Source organism: Semicossyphus pulcher, unplaced genomic scaffold (assembly GCF_022749685.1).
Source record: "Semicossyphus pulcher isolate SPU_LCO1_2020_fin unplaced genomic scaffold, fSemPul1.0.p SCAF_3, whole genome shotgun sequence".
NCBI lineage: Eukaryota > Metazoa > Chordata > Actinopteri > Labriformes > Labridae > Semicossyphus > Semicossyphus pulcher.
The window spans coordinates 5,624,583-5,641,951 of record NW_027211704.1 but is presented as its reverse complement, the minus strand read 5'-3'; the positions used below and the strand labels follow the sequence as shown (position 1 = coordinate 5,641,951).

Here is a 17,369-nt window from a genome sequence, read left to right as displayed (position 1 = left end):
CGTTGGAGACACCACATCATAAAGGGACAGTAGCTTTCTTTCTTGCTAAAATTAATGGAAACTTCTAATACACAGCTATATGAATAACATACTTGTGTGGTTATATATAAAAAAGTAAAATATTTTATTGAAATAACTGTTAGCCCGTTAACTTTGACCTCACTACCTCCTCATCAAAATGGCCGCCGGTTTGTGGCCGTTTCTTCCCTCAACGGTTGTTTATTGTTGCTAAGCAACTTTGATTACGTCGTGGGAAGACGAGCAGAATGAGGGGACCTGTAACGATACCTGACGAGAAGCACCGCCGCGTGTGGAGGTATTTTTGCCCCTACTCAACTTAATTTAGTTTTTTCTGCTTTAAATGTGTACCTGTTGTTTGTTATCCTCTGGTCGCTTTTCTCTGTTGAATTTAAATCGGAATGTGAACCGTTACTTAGCCGTTGGTCGGCAGGGCTTGCTATCTGACTATGAAGGTAAGTTAAACGAGGACCCTGCTCTAAATCAGCTCTATATAAACGTATTTTTAGAGCTAAATTTATCATTTATTCTTATTTTTCAGTGTTATCAACAGCACCAAGTGTCGTGCAGTGACTGTTGAGTCATGGGGTCAGAGGCAGTGAAGGTGGTGGTCAGGTGCAGGCCCCTGAATGACAGGGAGAATTCTCTCTGCTCTAAGATGGTGCTGTCCATGGACCTGCACCGCTGCCAGTGCTTCATAGAGAAGCCCAGGGCGGTGGATGAGCCACCCAAACAGTTCACCTTTGATGGGACTTACTTCATTGATCAAACCACTGAGCAGATGTATAATGAGATAGCCTATCCTTTGGTTGAGGTAAGCTCCAGGTAAAGTTACCACTACAGAGAAAATGTATGGAAATCCAGGCATTACAAAAGTAGCTTACTGGTCACTGGACACCACAGGCCAGCATCAGTAGGCTATATCTCATTGCTAAACACTGCAGACCTCATTATTAACTAATCAGGCACCTGTCAGTCACTTTTAAAGGTCAGCATGGTGTTTGTAGAAGCTTCAAGCTAAATAACCATTATGCAACATGTTTTGTCCTTTGCAGGGTGTCACTGAGGGATACAATGGTACCATTTTTGCTTATGGACAAACAGGAAGCGGGAAGTCTTTCACCATGCAGGGGGTTTCAGAGCCTGCAGCCCAGAAAGGGGTCATCCCACGAGCATTTGAGCACGTCTTTGAGAGTATTCAGGTTGGCAGGACATCTGTTAATTGTACAACAAATCTATCTAAGATTTAATGCAAAGAGTGCAAAAGTCAACATTTCTTCTGATGCTTTTTTTGCTTCAGTCTAGTGAGTCTGGCATCTCACCAGGCTTTTCTCGTCTTAAATGCTCAAAGTGATAAATACTGTGTGTTTGTTTTTTGTGTGCAAGCTAGTGTGCAGAAAATACAAAGTTCCTGGTGAGGGCCTCCTACCTGGAGATTTACAATGAAGAAATCCGAGACCTTCTGGGAAGTGACACCAAACAGAGATTGGAGGTAAGTCTCTTGTCGTTTCACTTAGAGCCTGACTGATACATCGGTTTGATGATATTATTTGGCAGATATTGGAGTACTATAGGAATTTATTTTTTACTATTATATTCTATATACTTTATTATTATTATAAATATTATTTTTATTTTATTTTAACCTTTATTTTACCAGGAATATTCAAATTGAGATGCAAAATATATTTTACAAGGTGCTCCTGGCCAATTCTATAACAAACAAACAACGGAAATACATATATTGGTATCTTTTTTTTTCAAAATTGCATACAATTATTTTACCAAATATATAATAGACAAAACAACATAAACAGGGGGCTAGGAAATGGTGCAATAATAAAGTTTGTCCAGCAGTGCGTTCTCCAACTCCATAGATTACAAAACTCTAAGCACTATCTGAAGCACATGTTGCAGAACATCACAGCTGCACAGATGTTGGTCCGCACAAGCATTGGTTGACAAAGTATAATAATGTTGCATTTTCTTTATTAAAGTTATTTGTTTTAGAAAGCAGCTGTCTGAGTACCTGTGTGCACAAGCAACATATAAAAAGGTCCATACTTTCCAGCTCAGAATTCACTTTATCGGCCAATCTATTGGTAAAATCTGTATCAGTTTAATCTCATATTGGTGAGGCAATATTTTCAATTAACAAGTCAGAATATTCTGTGCAACATTTGAAGCCTAAATGCTCATTTTTTTTGTGGGTAAAATCATTATAAAAACCTGTTTCTCAGATTTGTCTCTGACAGCGAACACTGCTTATGTTCTGTGCACAATGCTGTACAAGTTTCCATGGTTCCGTAGTTACATGATTCCTTGAAGGTCAAGTTGTTTGTACAAGGTGACAGATTTGGATTGTGTGTTTGTGTGTGTGTGTTTTTAATGAATGCTTTAGCTGAAAGAGCATCCAGAGCGTGGGGTGTATGTACGGGACCTCTCCATGCACACTGTGCACAGTGTGGGGGAGTGCGAGAGAATCATAGAGCAGGGCTGGAGGAACCGGGCAGTGGGCTACACACTGATGAACAAAGACTCCTCCCGTTCACACTCCATCTTCACCATCCATCTGGAGATCTGCAGCACAGGTGAACACAGTCACACATACACATGCAATGATACAATAACCTGAAAAAGACCCAGAAATGCTAGAAATATTGCCAAAAGCTTCTTTCTATAACAGTGTTAATATTTCATGGTGGATGTTTTTGCTTCATGCAACATGCAGATACAAGCTTTTAGGTTCTATTCTAATTTGATCACTGTGTTGCTCCACATTCCCAGATGCAGCCGACCAGGGCCGCCTACGAGCAGGTAAACTCAACCTGGTCGACCTGGCAGGAAGTGAGCGTCAGTCTAAAACTGGCGCTTCTGGTGAGCGACTCCGCGAAGCCACCAAGATCAACCTCTCCCTCTCGGCGCTCGGTAACGTCATCTCCGCGCTGGTGGACGGACGCTCCAAATACATCCCCTACCGCGACTCCAAGCTGACCAGGCTGCTGCAGGATTCTCTGGGAGGAAACACGCGCACCTTGATGATCGCCTGCCTCTCCCCTGCAGACAACAACTATGAGGAAAGCCTGAGCACTCTGCGATACGCCAACCGCGCCAAGAGCATCCAGAACAGACCTCGGATCAACGAGGACCCCAAGGATGCTCTGCTCAGAGAGTATCAGGAGGAGATCAAGAAGCTGCGGGCCCTCGTTTCAGGACAGCTGGGCACTGCTAACCTTGTGTGTAAGTCATACTACGAGAGATGTTTACTTACTTCTTTGTTTTTATTATCTGTCTTGTTAAAAAGAAACAACTCCTGCTTTTGCCCTTTTGTTTATCATGCAGCTCTGCTTGCTGGTCAGTCGTTTGAGAAATCCCCTGCAGATCCTTCAAGGCCTGAGCCCAGCGCCACAGAGAAAGCAGAGAAAGAGAAGATTAAAGAGGCAAATACGGGCCGTTCCCACACCCATATATCACTTCACATCTCTACATGCACTCTACAAGAACCAGGTGATTTATAGGTCTGTATTCTGTATTTCTCTGCAGGAGTACGAAGAGAGGCTGGCCAAGCTGCAGGCTGAATACAATGCCGAGCAGGAGTCCAAGGCCAAGCTGCAGGAGGACATTGCTGCCCTGCGCTCCTCCTATGAATCCAAGCTGTGTAATGCAGAGAATACCAGAACCACCAGGGGGAGCTCTGTCCTAAAGAATGGAAAATCAGCCACCCACAACAAAGACACGTGTAAGGAGTTAATAAATAGGTTTAGCACTAAGCATTGTGTCAAAAAGCACACCCTCGATGTTCTGAAATTACTCTGGATTTTCTTGTTTTCCAGCGTCAGTGAGCTCCAGCTTTCCGACACAGGTCGCTGAGAAAGAGCTCTGCCACAATACTGATCCTGTCGGCCACAGTCCACCAGGAGAAACTCCCCTGACTGAGGTACCGTTCACAAGCACCTTCCACCATTACTTGATCATGTTATACTTCAGAGAGTTCAGAAAGCAACCAAAAATTTAATTACTAATGATTAGGAACTTATAGGTGTTGTTTCCTGTTGGTTAGGATTCCGTACCTTGTGCAGCGGTCGAGAAAGATCTAGACAGAGATGGGCTCGTTGACTCATCTGACATCAACGATGCTGAGCCTCTGGACCAGAAACACGTCCTGGAAAGGTCTGTGGGCACCCAATGTGCATACATTACCAACCATAAGCACTGCTCGCACTTTATAATACATGTCTTTCTCTATCACTTCTTGCCAGCATTATGCACATGATGTGAGGCATCATGGTCCCACACATTCTGGAGAATGAAATGATTGAACAAAAATACATGATGTGTACTTTATGCACATTTACTTAGCAGATAGAGTATATTGGTATCATTAAAAGAGTCCTGCTTTGTTTTCAGTATGTATATCACATTTGGCATGTGGCATTCTTCATCAGTCATCTCTCTGCAGACTGCAGCTGCTGGAGCAGGAGGTGGTTGGAGGCGAGCAGGCCAGGAACAAAGAGCTCCAGCAGAAACAACGACAGAGGAAGAAGCTCGCTGACCAGAGAAAAGTCCATCTTATCCATGCTCTGTCAGAGAGCGGCGAGGAGAGTGAAAATGTGCTGCTTAACGTCTACAACTCCATCCAGGAGGAGGTCCACGCCAAGAGCCAAATGTTGGTGAAGGTTCAGGGCAAGGTGGGTCACAGCAGCTGTAGGATGAATGTCGATAACAAAAGTCAGACTCAAGCTATAACAGTACTCCAAATAAAGAGCGTGCCACTTTGATATCACTAAATGATTCTGGATAATGCAACAAAATTGGGATATTTATAAGCATTTCTTCCATCAAACAATAAACTACGTCCAATTTTTACAGCTGAAAGGAGCCAAACTGGAGATCCGTGACCTGCAGGCAGAGTTTGAGGTGGAGAGGAACGACTACCTGGCGACGATCCGGCGGCTGGAGAGGGAGGGTCAGCTACTGCACAGCCTGCTGGAGCGGATGGTGCCACTGGTGCGCCGTGACTGCAACTACAGCAACCTGGACCGCTTGAAGAAGGAAGCTGTGTGGGACGAAGACAGCGCCAACTGGAGGCTGCCGGATGTGATGGTGCAGAAAACAACACTGCCTTCAGGTAAAACGTGTGACATAGACTTGTGATAAGTGTATCATTTTGAGCTGGGATGAAGATAGACGGGATTTCTTATATATAATCTTCCTTTTATTTCTATCTAATAGCCGTGGCTCCAAAACCTTCAGTCTGCAGAAGCTCAGCTGCTGATGCTACAGACACATTCATGGTATGTTTATGTTCCATGCATCATCTTATACTCGCGCACACTGAAACACCTGCACAGAGACTTATACATGTGTGTTTTTGGCAGCTGGAGGAGGACAGGTATAAAGAAATGTTGAACCGAAGTGACAGTGAAAACATCGCCAGCAGCTACTTCAAGTCGAAGCGAGCGAGCCAACTGCTCGGAGGTGACACTATCAAGGGCCACGGTAAGACCAGAACCTGCAGACTAATACACTGACCAATGACATAACCACACAGGATAGAGCGATAGAGACAATAAATAACAGTGTAATTAGCTTACTGGCTAACGTTACGTTACGTTACGTTACTTAATTCTTCCTGTGGCAGAGCTGCAAATTGTCGTCAGTCTTTGTGTTTCTGGTCTTTCCTTAGAGTCAGTTTTTGAGGGACAGCATGTAATCAAGCCGAGATCATAAATGTTTAAACATTTATATGTTTACATTTGAGAAAGGCGATAAATAATTAGTAAAAAGCCACATTAAACTGTTGAAAGTTGCAAAATATTAATCTCTAATGGCATCCAAAAGACGATCCCCAAAGTAAAAATGCCAAAAGCTACAATTAAGAACTTTCTTGGGTAAAGACAAAACCAGATCAGCTTAGATTTTGGAGTGTTCACCCTCCTGATGGAGCTCTTCTCCTGCAGCCGTCCGCTCTCCTCCCTTGGTGAACGGGGCAGCCCACCTCGCTGTGAGCGGCTCCAGCATGAACCCGTCTGTCAGCTCTGACTCCGTCCTGCCGCGGCCCTTCCGCCTCGAGTCGCTGGGTGTCCCAGCGTCCAACAGTAAGGTGAAGCGCAAAAAAAGCAAACCTCACGTCCACAATGAGGGGTTTTAAAGACTGTGAATAACCTGTAGCACAACTCACCTTCATCTGTTGATGCAGAAGACTCTTTACACACAGAATAAGATTAATGATTAAATGTGTATCTTTCGATAAATACTGCTAATGATAAATGTAAGCAGGAGGCACTTTTTATTCGCCGTTTTGTTTCTTTTTTTTTATTTAAAAAAATGCTACCTACTGTATGATACTACCCTTGAATTATTGCACTGTACCTAAAAAGGATGCTTCCTGCACTGTGAGACTCAAAGTCCAGCTACTGTGATATCTGACTTCTAATGTATTTCATTAACGCTCATTTTAAACCGCTATTTTAACCTGCTGTTTAATGAACATTTTAAAATCTGCACCTGCTGCTGAATAAAACAAGTTGAAATCAATTCATCCACTTTACTAATTTCATTCACTTTACATTTCAAAAAGCCATTTAAACCTAATAACATCTCATGTCAGACCAGTTTTTAGTCACAAAAAAATGAATCATTCACAAATAGGTCCGAGGGGCTGTCGTCAAGGCAGCAGTGTTGACAGGTAGTAGATGGTTATCTCATGTTACAGGTGACCTCTGGGGTCAGCATTGTGGGTTTTGGTGCGACTTTAATTGAGCCTTGTAAAGATAAAAGAACCCCTACTGTTTAATACAGCCAAACACAAATCTGTGAATCCAGAATAGTGAACTTGAGGCCAATATTAAAAAGCTTTATAGAGAGGCGCTGGTTTGGCTCGGTTGGTAGAGCAGGCGCCCCATATGCAGAGGCTCCATCTCAAACACTGTCGATGCCTTCTCATTCGTATCCCCTCTGATAAACTCAATCCTTTCTGCGGCTCACTTTTCTCTCCGAGTCTCGTATTTCCTATTTTGGCCCTGGCCTGATTTCTTCATCCATTGTTTAATATTACTTGACCGGCAGAGAGCCGTGTCAGTTTCCAAATTTGACACCCGTTATTCGCCTGTGCGCAGACATACTAGACACAGATACCGGTCCATTAGGCAAGCTCCTTGCTTCACTGAGAGAGTACACTACAGAGGCCAACTGTAATCGTGTCTTGCAATAATCAACTACACACTAATTCAGTTACTTCAAGGCTGTTGCATAACGAACGCGTAGTCATTCGAAGTTAGACGGAGGAATTAGAAGTGCTGCATGCGATGGTTGTGGAGAAAACGGAGGAAGGAAAGCAGTGGCCTGTTCACACGGAGGCCGGGCTCAAGATAATCGGATAATGGAAGAACAGCTGAGCCGGTTTTCCTCGTTGCTGTAGTGCTGCGTAAGATGAGTAGTACGGCTGATCATTCTGTAAGTGGAGAGTCGGATGGAGCAGAGAGGTAAAGCCACCATGCAGGTTTACGGGGGGTGAATGAAAGGCCCTTTGCTTCTCGGTGCCACACTAACTCTGAGGGATGTTATTCAAAGGCTCAATCTGAAGAGGCAAACCATTAAGAGCTCAAGTTAATCACATTTTAGTCAAACTGATGCCAAGATGTACGGTGTGATGCTACATTTAAAGAGGATACAAATAACAATATGCAATATATGAAATGCAAACTCCTTTATTTGCACCTTTAATCATGGAAGTGGTGAATAGTAGGTAAAAAATAATCATATTATCTTTGATTGTCATTCCAGGTAATCATCTCCAGTATGTAGACATGAAGGCAGTTTGTCACACATTTTTAATACCGCCTAAAACATATGCTCTGTATAAAATTACAGTAGAAACACATCGGTGCTCTATTCATACATCAGATCTATCGCTACTTAAGATTAAAAAACACTGGAAAATCACCCCAAAACCCACTTTATAATTTCAAATAATTTCAAGCTGCATAAACTGATTTTATTCTTTGAGGCTTGGTTCCAAGGAATGCGCTCAACAATCCACTTATAGGCACATCCGTGAATTATGAAACGATCAATATCAGTAAAGCCTCACACATGCACTGCACTCCCGAACATATCCGGACATTACCCCGGATGGGCGGCATTTCAGAACAACAATGTCCTTGCCAGTGCCTGAACTCTGTGCCTGTCTATTGCTCTCCTCTCTTTGGTTAAAAGTGCGGATACGTCCAAAAACAGTCACCACTGTGGACAAGTCCTTCCCCTCTTCCTGCACCCTCACCTAAACTAAACCAAGTATAGTTGCGTCTTACAAGGATAATCTCCCGCTGTGTTGTACTCCTGTGAAAGGGCAAGTCCGGACGATGTCTAAAAGTAGAAGTACAGTGTAGCAGCATGTTACGTACAGTTAAATGAGGAAGCAACAAGATCGGTGGCTGCTTCAGTCCGTTACCACCATAAATGTGTCATAACAGACCCAACTTGAGATTCTGATTTTAACACATTCATCAAATACGTGAAGGTTTGAAATGTGTAAGGTGCCTTTCAAGAAACTCATGAAATCTAAAGATAAACAGTGGTTGGAATAGTTGGCCGCATGTAAGTAAGTAACCACAAGCTACATATACAAGCTAGCTTTCTTCTTCATCATCCTCTTCTGCTTTGGTTAACCAAAGTGCAGCGTGCCAAGTTCCCCCTTAATGCTCTAATTCTTAAGCTGATGGTTCTTCTTAAGCTCTCTGAGCAGGCAGACTTCTGCTGTTTATCTGTTTAGTTTTTGAGCAGTCCAAGCTTTCTGAGTGCTTCCCTTCGATCAGCTCCCATCCCGGGCACCACCATCACCGTATATGGGACCGCGTTTGACGGTTTGTTGGGTATGGGTTGAGCAGCAGTGATGTGTCGCGGCTCGGGACAGTGCCCACCATTTCTGTGGTTGCCCAGAGTATTAGAGCGCTCAAGACCGGCTGCCCTCAATCCATTGGATTGACTCGGGTTTGATACAAACACAGGCTGTTGGTCACTTCTGGAGTAGTGATGGAAGCTGGCACTGCTCTGCAGAGGCTTGTTCCTGGGCTCTGCGCGCACTTGAGAATGACAAAATGACGGGCTTCTTGATGCATTACCAAAAGACGGACCTCCAGTGAATCCATTAGGTGTTGGGTCCAAAGAAGAACGAGATGTAGGGGCCACTGTCTCGTTTTCTGGCTCTTCATCTGTCAGCAGGCCCAGTTTCTGCAAAGCTTCCAGTCTCACAACTTTGGGATCTGTTGCATGCTTGACGTTGTATGAAGAGTCTGAGGTTTTTGACGCAACATTTTGTGGTTTCACGCCTATGTCGGCGGGAATCTTTTTGGGTTTTGGGGCCACAACTGGAGGACCAGGCTTAGATATTAAAACCTCTGGGTGAAATCTGACAGATTTTGGATGATTCCCAAAGTTTGGAACTTCCACGGTGACAGGAAATCGCTCGTCTGATTCGATAGTATGATCAATTGTGGGGCATAGAGGTGTTTTCTTTGTGGAGGCACTCCGACGAAGGTAAAAAAGTGCCTCATAGGACAGAGGACCTCTTAGTAAAGGAGCTTCAGCCGTTCGAACTGAGTTGTCCTTGGGTTTGGTGGGAGGAGATATGACAACATTAACCTCTAAAGGAACTTGGGAAGCAACAGGTTTCTGGATTTTCTTGTGACCAAGTTCTTTGCTTGAGGGAATGAAGGGAGGCTTAGAGGTGAAGTTTTTGGCCATGGGGACGTCCGGATTAACACTGGGTACAGAACATGGAGAGCTGCTTGCCACAACAAGAGGTGTGGGAACCAGGAAGCGCTGCATGGGTTTGACATCAACATGTTCCTTTATGGGCTTCTCAGAGGCATGTTTCGGTGAACCTGAAAGACCAACAAACACAAGTTCATCACTAGAAACACAAAACATCTCTCATCAAAGTATTGAATTGACTATTGTTGAGATAGTTCTGCTTCTCATGCCAAGAGATTAACCCACCGAGCTTGCTTTTGTTCATGGAGGCTGAAAGGTCGGCTAGTTTGGTAGCGAGGTTGCCAGGACTGGGCAGTTGGTCAGGCTCATCGTTGGACAGTCCACTGTCCTCCTCAGTATCCAGAGACTCAATAGTCTCCTCCAAAAACATGAGACAGGCCTTCTCTTCAGCGGACAGGTGCTCCAGACTATCATCACTCTGTAAAACATAAGTGATATCCCAGATGTGACAAACTCAAAGAACAGAACAATTCACATTAGAAAAAAGTCCTCATACCCTTCAATTCTAAGTTGACACAAAGCTATGAAACCAGAAGCATCCGTTTATGTTTTGTGTTTTTGTTTTTCTGTGGATGAGTTGAAGTAGAACTAATACGATCCTCAAGTTCAAACATATAAGCTCGGTTACTTACAAAGGCAGAATTGCCGCTGACGACACTGTCGCAGCTGCCAGCGCTGTCCATGCTATTCATCGTCTCCAATCCAACGCCACCTGGCCAGGTATCACTTTTAGGCATCTTAGGGTCTTATCCAACGTCAGCGGCACAAGTTGTTTTGTTTCACTCTGTGAAAAGTGAACACATCGTGAGTTAAAAATAAGACTTGTTCTTCTACAAACTGGGCAGCGACTTGGGGACTTAGAGAATTCAAAAACAGATTCTATTCAATGGACCATACTAGTTTTTATGACATATTCTAACCACTGTTTATACTCTGTACTCTTTCTGCCTCTACCTCTATGCCCATCTCTCGACCCATCCTGTCGTAGGCAGATGGCTATTCACCATGAGTCTTGTTCTACGTACGTGAGGTTTCTGCTTATTAAAAGGAATTTTATCCTTACCAATGTTGCCAGGCTCTTCCCATGGTGGATTCATGTTGAGTTTCTCTCTAAATATTATTACGAGTACAGTCCAGACCTGTTCTTTTGGTAACTTTTATTGCGGTTGGGCACTATGAAAATCAATTGATTGATTATTTCTTTGTGGATCATTTTCCACAGAAGTTAGATGGTATGTCTTTCTGACACCACATTAAAGTTTGTACAGTAGGAGATCTACAGAGTCTATAACCCCACTGGACCCCATTGGGGATTAGGTGTTTGGTCTAACCTTACAACAGTCTTTGTGTTACCTAGTGGTAGCCTTCTGCAGCAATTTGTAATCAGCATAAAAGGGTATCCAGTTTCTAAATAATTGAGTATGTGTGCAAAACCTGTTGACCCACTGGTGTTGTGTTATGTTGGCTTTTCCACAGACATTTGCACGATTTAGAAACAGCTGAGCTTGCTGGAAAAAACATGATGTTGTACTTGTTAATTAACTCCACAGGAATGTCTGGAATTTAGAAAGATAATAAAAGCCTTCAGAGACCTTTGACCACCTCTGATTTATTACCATATAATGTTTTAGCTATAAAATAAAATAATGACAACAAACAACATAAGGCCTGTAGGCATGTAAACTTTGTTTCCTATGAGTTGTTTTTGAGCAGCAGTTAGCACCACAGGAAGCCAGCTGGACAGATCCAGTTCAGGCTGATCTGTGTTTACTATTAGCTCGGGATTAAATGCGAACTGTTTCCAACATGTAAAGATAACCCAGAGTTATGTCAACCCGGGATTAAAATGAGTCCTTGGTTACTGTAATATTATTAGCCTGTGATGTGCGTTGCGGTTTGACAGTGTAGAGCTGAATATTTTGATTAAGAATGAATCACGTACCCAAGTGTGTGCCCTGTTTGTCTTTTTTGCTCTGATGCATTTAAGAAAGCCTTTTTAAAACTTTGATCAGGGACTTAAAAACATGTGTACTTCTGAAAGTGCACTGTCCGTTTTCTCAGACTAACTAGCTCAAACAGAGCGTGACTTGATTGTAGACTTTGAACATCAGCATGCCATTAAAGAACAATGTGAAGAATGTGTTCAATGGTGAGCAGAACATTGTTGTATGCACTTGCAGAAAAATTCAAATCTCAAAAAAAGAACATTTTAAATCTGTCAGAAACTCTTAGAGAAGCCTCTACATCCTCTGATCCACTACTTTTTTTATGTAACTGTGTGACCAGGTGATGAGGTGCCAGTTAGGTTTACAACCTAACGATACTGACATCAGCAACGACATAAACCTTCATTGCTTTTAGTACGTTTTTTCATTTCAACAAGTAAATGTTATGTCACAGGCACAGTATAAGAAAACTACTTTTACTTAGTGCATTGAAGTTTGTGTCGTAAAACCCATTCATGCAACACTTAAGAATGTATTGCTGCAGCACAGCAACAATTTTAATGCAGAATGATGACAAATTAGCACTTTACTGTTTGGGCAAACATGCATATTTTCTTAGTTTTCTTTTGGGTGGGATTTTCTGATAACAAACCTTGTTTTTTAAACAGCTGATCTTTTTAGCTCTGAGCATGTTTGTGTGAAAGGTCCAGTTGAATATGATGTTTGAAATCCCAACAAGCTTTCAAAACAATCCATGCTCAGAACTGCATTTGTGTGCAACCTGAACATAACGTCTGAATGCAAGCTAAAGGTGACTAAATTTGAATTGGTAATGTAGTAAATTTGCTAAAACGAGTCCTTAAACGCTGCATGTGTTTACATGGACAAGCAATTTCAGCATTTCTAAATGACACAGTCACACACAAAAAGCCTGTCTAAATATCATCTCATCAACATGTAACATCGTATAAACCCTGTGGTCTTTCTGATGACTGGACAGCCGTGCTCTTAGACAATGACTATCATAGCTATCATAGCTTAGTGTGTTTCTGACAGATATCTAACGAGCCCTCCTCACTACATGTGACTCAGATTACAGCACACATGCCGCACTCCTAATCTTCTCAACCGGATCAGTTTCAGAGGGAGTGGAGGGCAGCAGGAATGATCTCCTGAAAGAGATGTGATATCCAGTTTGACCACGTTCTTACTGTAACAGTCTAGTGTTAGCACATTACTAATCTAATTACATATATCATAATTAGGGATTAGGAATGCTAAAAGTCTTTAACTGTTTTGGTCTGGTGAGACATTTTGGAGAAAAGCATGTTCCTGGTGGTGCATTTAATGGTAATTGGTTATTAGACAATGAATAAGCAGTTTATTTAACAGCTCTTTAAGCATTAGATTTCAACCAGAACAGACATATTTTAGAGAATAAAAACATCCTACCTTTCTGTAATTGTAGAAAAAGGGGATGGCTGTTTAATATAAAGGCACCTCTGTGTGATCCCAGTGAAAAGAAATTCACTTTTGGATAAGTTTCACCACCTGAGAGGCGAGGGCAGTGAAACAGGCCAAGAGAGGCACAAAAGCACTCCTGTTCACTGTTCCTATGTTGTCATATCATATCATCCCTGTAAAAATTTTAAAGCCCCTATCACTGGGCCAATATGGAAATGTTCCCAACTGACACCATGTGAGTCTTTACAGGGGAAACATTTATTGTTATTGTTTTAACCTGACATAAAACAGTTTGCACAATCGCTACCAGAAGAGTATTTTAAACTTAAATGCCACTGATTTCCTGTAGTACAATTTCCCTTTATATTAAGCACTATGTCACGTCCTGCCCTATAAAATGTATAGTTTGACTTTCGTTTTCCCTTGTCTTAACATAACCTCAGACTTATAGGTGAGTAATTAACCCTGGTCGACCATTTCAAGTGAAAGGACATCTTAAACACCGCCGAAAATGTAACATAATGTTATCTCCATATAGATACACCTACTATCAACACAGGAGCAACCGCCACAAACACAGGATGAACTTATAACAGAACCGTGTGACGCAGAGGTCGAGGCAATAAATGTAGGTGCTATCTCAGCCTCCTTGGAACATTTATCTCTGCTCCAATGACACAGTTGCAGTTTTGTTTTGGCAATAAGAGCAAACAGCTGAGGTTTTATTATCCTTAATGAATTGTCAAAATTGGATTATGTAACTTCTGTTCATTTTTTTATGTTTATTATAACCCTCATGACTGGCCTTCAACCCTCTGCCTTCAGATTCTACAGTATGGCTCCTTTTCCAATGTAATAAAGAGTATCTGTTTTAAATACAGTCTCTATAAAATGACAAAACCGTCACATTCCTTCAGTCCCAAAAGACGACTAAAACTAGTCTGCACATAATACATAAGATTACTATGGTTGGTTCATAACATTAGGTCTACATCAACTATATTTGTATGATACTAAACTTGTTTATATATAGTCAAACATCACGATTTACAAAAGTTAATTAAAAAATGCTATAATATACTTTAAACTCAGGTTGATATTTACTCCATGTGCTTTATAGATTCATCATTATGCTAACATTAGGAAAAAACACAATTCAAACGAAATTATCTGAAAGAAATGGGTGTTTAAACTTAAAGAAAGTAGATTTAGCTGTGTACATTTTCGGTGTAAGGTGCGTTATTCGACCACATACCTGTTTAATCTCCGTGCTTTAGTCAGTCATCCATCCTAGACTCCCTCTTGTGTAAGTGAAGACGGTGAGTGAGTGAGTGAGCGTCTCTGTGGTACCTGCATGAAGGACTTTGTGCTCTGAGCTTTCAGCCAATCAGAGAGCAGCATTCTCTTTAAGACGCGCGTCGCCATGGTAACTTCACCGGCATTAATCTGCTAATCAGTGTCTCTTTTTCAAAGTGTTTCTGCTAACCGGAGCTAAAATGTTATGAGGGAACAAAACTCGAAAAGTACTTCGTTACTACTGTAGGAACTTTAAACGGATAACTGCTGGATTTAAGTGCTACTTAATTACGTTTCATTCAGTTACACGAGTTGGTTAATATAGTGTGCGTATCATAGACTGTATAAAAAGTCTATATATACAGTCATTGGTGCGTATGCGAGGGAAGTTAGAGCGCACGTGTGTTTGTCTGAACGACCAGCATTTGAAAACTTTTGCCTTTAAAGCATTTATTGACAATAATTTGAGAAGTTGACGTCAAAAACATTTTTGAAAAACAACAAAAAATGTGTTAACAATTATTTATCAAATCAGCCACTGATTATGCATAATATTGGATAATAGATTAATTGATACATGGTTTAAACTCAAATTTATAAAGTCAAGAAGTTTCGTATCTTACAATGTATCGTATACTCAAACGTTTTTCTATGATTTGTAAAGAAGTAAAAAACTTTCCTTCTAAAATGAAAAACTTGTGTACAGTACCACTGTAAATATAATTAAATACATCCCAACACTGCATACAGTTTTGAGTATGCGTTACGCATGTCCATGCTGAAAAAGGGACTACTTTACTCACACTGGGAAAAAAGGGTTGGTAAGATAGATACAGAAAGTTCTTGAAAGATTATTTTCACTATCTATTGGTCTGCAGACTGAGCAATCACTTGGAAAATGAAAAAGCAGAAAAGTGTCAATATATATATTGTTAGTTTTGCCAAAACCAACAGTTGAAAAACCAAATATTCTATTGAATATGAGCGAAAACTAAAAAACGGTTGCTTTTTCATTTCCTGTTGATCAACAGTGACTTGACAGATGATTGTTCATACAATAGACTCATGCTGAATATTTAAATTGGCTTGTCAGCACATATCAGTATATTGTATTATATCTAAATAAATATATATATATATTCTTCTCACTACATGTTTTCATGGCATAGGCTATTGTTTGACATTTAAAGCAGAAAAACTTTAAAAAAGATGTCTGTCGTCCCTTTAGGCCTATTTTCCTGGTGTGTGGTTGTAAATATTATATATATATATATATATATATATATATATATATATGTGTGTGTATATATATACATATATATGCATGTATATATATATACATACTATGATGGTAAAAATGTAGTATTTAAAACCACACACAAGGAAAATAGGCCTGAAGAGAAGACAGACATCTTTTGTAGTGTTTTTCTTCTTAAATGTCAAACAATAGCCTATGCCATGAAAACATGTAGTGAGAAGAATAAGTACTAATACATATAAAGTGAATTGTAAAATAGTTTTGCATTGTTAAAAATCAATGGGCAACACCCTTCATAACTCTTGATAAAATCTAAGTAGGTTAAACTGAAAATGTTGAGTGCACTATTGGCCTGCTTGTGTTGGCAGTGTAAGCTGCTACAGTTGGTCAAACAGCCACTGAACAGATCTTAGATCCTATTAAGAGGGGTAGACGATCCTTAAAATAACATGTAGGCAGTGTAATCCCACTACGATAGCACAGGATCAGTGTTGTTTAACTCACAAGGGTTTATTTCCACTGGCTTTGAAATGTCAAAATATTAACAATAACTGCAGAAATTAAGGTGATGCAAGTTAAATAAAGTGAACTGAAAAAAGGGAATAATTGATACAAAACGACCTGTACACAACACCTTCAGCTATAACCTTTATTTGTGACACAACACTGAAAAAATCAAGTAAATCCAGTTATTCTGTAGTGCTTTGTGTGCAACATTCATTGTTATTGTCCTTGAAGAGCCATGAGAACTTAGTAGATACAAAATAACACAAAGCCATGTCATAGTTTCACTTTTATGCAAGCTGTTAAACCATTATCACTGTTAAAAAGAAAGAAACTACCTAAAGTAACAGATGAGGAAAGAAACGTCATAGTAATTCACATTCAAACAAAGAAAAAGTCCCAACACCATCTCTGAGTCTGAATCAAGATGTGAAGTCTAAAAGAAAACCACAATCCAGCCCTTCACTGTCTATTTTATTTTGGCAACAACTCTGTACCAATATGGCCGTCAGAGATATGTTAAAATCGAAATACTGAGGCCACAATAAACCAAGCTCAAAGGAAAAAACACTAATATGTTCTAGCCTCCTTATAACAATGAATCTCAAAAGAATAGGCAAAGAAAGTTAGCTTAAAATGTAGCTGAAAATGTGAGAACATGCTCCAATTGTGCGAAACATACAGTGTTAAACCATAGCGGCGTTTTATTTGGACAACGTGCACTAAATATTAAACCAAAAGGACCTTTCACTAGTAGTGCTCAAACACCGTGACTAGATTTACTTCTGAAACTTTTCAGTTGCAAAGGTAAAGGGTTAATACTGATGAGCGAAGCGCACATGTATGGATTGTACCTGAAAAATAAAACATGAAGTGAGCAGAACTGATCTCATACAGCATGTTTTCATTCACTTGTTTCAGACGTCTAGTTGAATCACCAGCGTCGCACCATGATTTTGTGTTGTTCGAAAATATTCAGCAATAAAAAATGAAAACAAAGAAGAATTTTAAAAAGATAAGTTCTAACAGCAGGATGAAATTTGAAAAGCACACACTAGAACTAAAAATGACACTCCTGAAAAACTGTTTTTATGAACGAGAAAAAGAGC

General features: G+C 40.7%; 2 protein-coding genes across 2 annotated transcripts; one reads left to right on the top strand and one right to left on the bottom strand.

The window, feature by feature from the left end:
- Positions 1-601: 601 nt before the first annotated feature.
- Positions 602-6,181, top strand: kif17 (kinesin family member 17). The gene is given in 14 exon segments (XM_069678644.1): positions 602-832; positions 1,074-1,220; positions 1,409-1,510; positions 2,420-2,609; positions 2,806-3,258; positions 3,361-3,545; positions 3,547-3,757; positions 3,852-3,955; positions 4,079-4,188; positions 4,478-4,706; positions 4,888-5,146; positions 5,251-5,312; positions 5,397-5,517; positions 5,979-6,181. Coding segments are annotated over 14 exon segments (2,595 nt in total). The 3' UTR covers positions 6,170-6,181.
- Positions 6,182-8,671: 2,490 nt separating this feature from the next.
- LOC138606453 (specifically androgen-regulated gene protein) lies at positions 8,672-10,563 on the bottom strand. Its single transcript, XM_069678920.1, has 3 exons — positions 10,425-10,563; positions 10,018-10,210; positions 8,672-9,902 (listed from the first exon to the last, which is right to left on the bottom strand). Exons 1-3 carry the CDS (start codon positions 10,527-10,529, stop codon positions 8,788-8,790), a joined length of 1,413 nt encoding a protein of 470 aa, XP_069535021.1. The 5' UTR covers positions 10,530-10,563; the 3' UTR covers positions 8,672-8,787.
- Between the last annotated feature and the right edge of the window lie 6,806 nt (positions 10,564-17,369).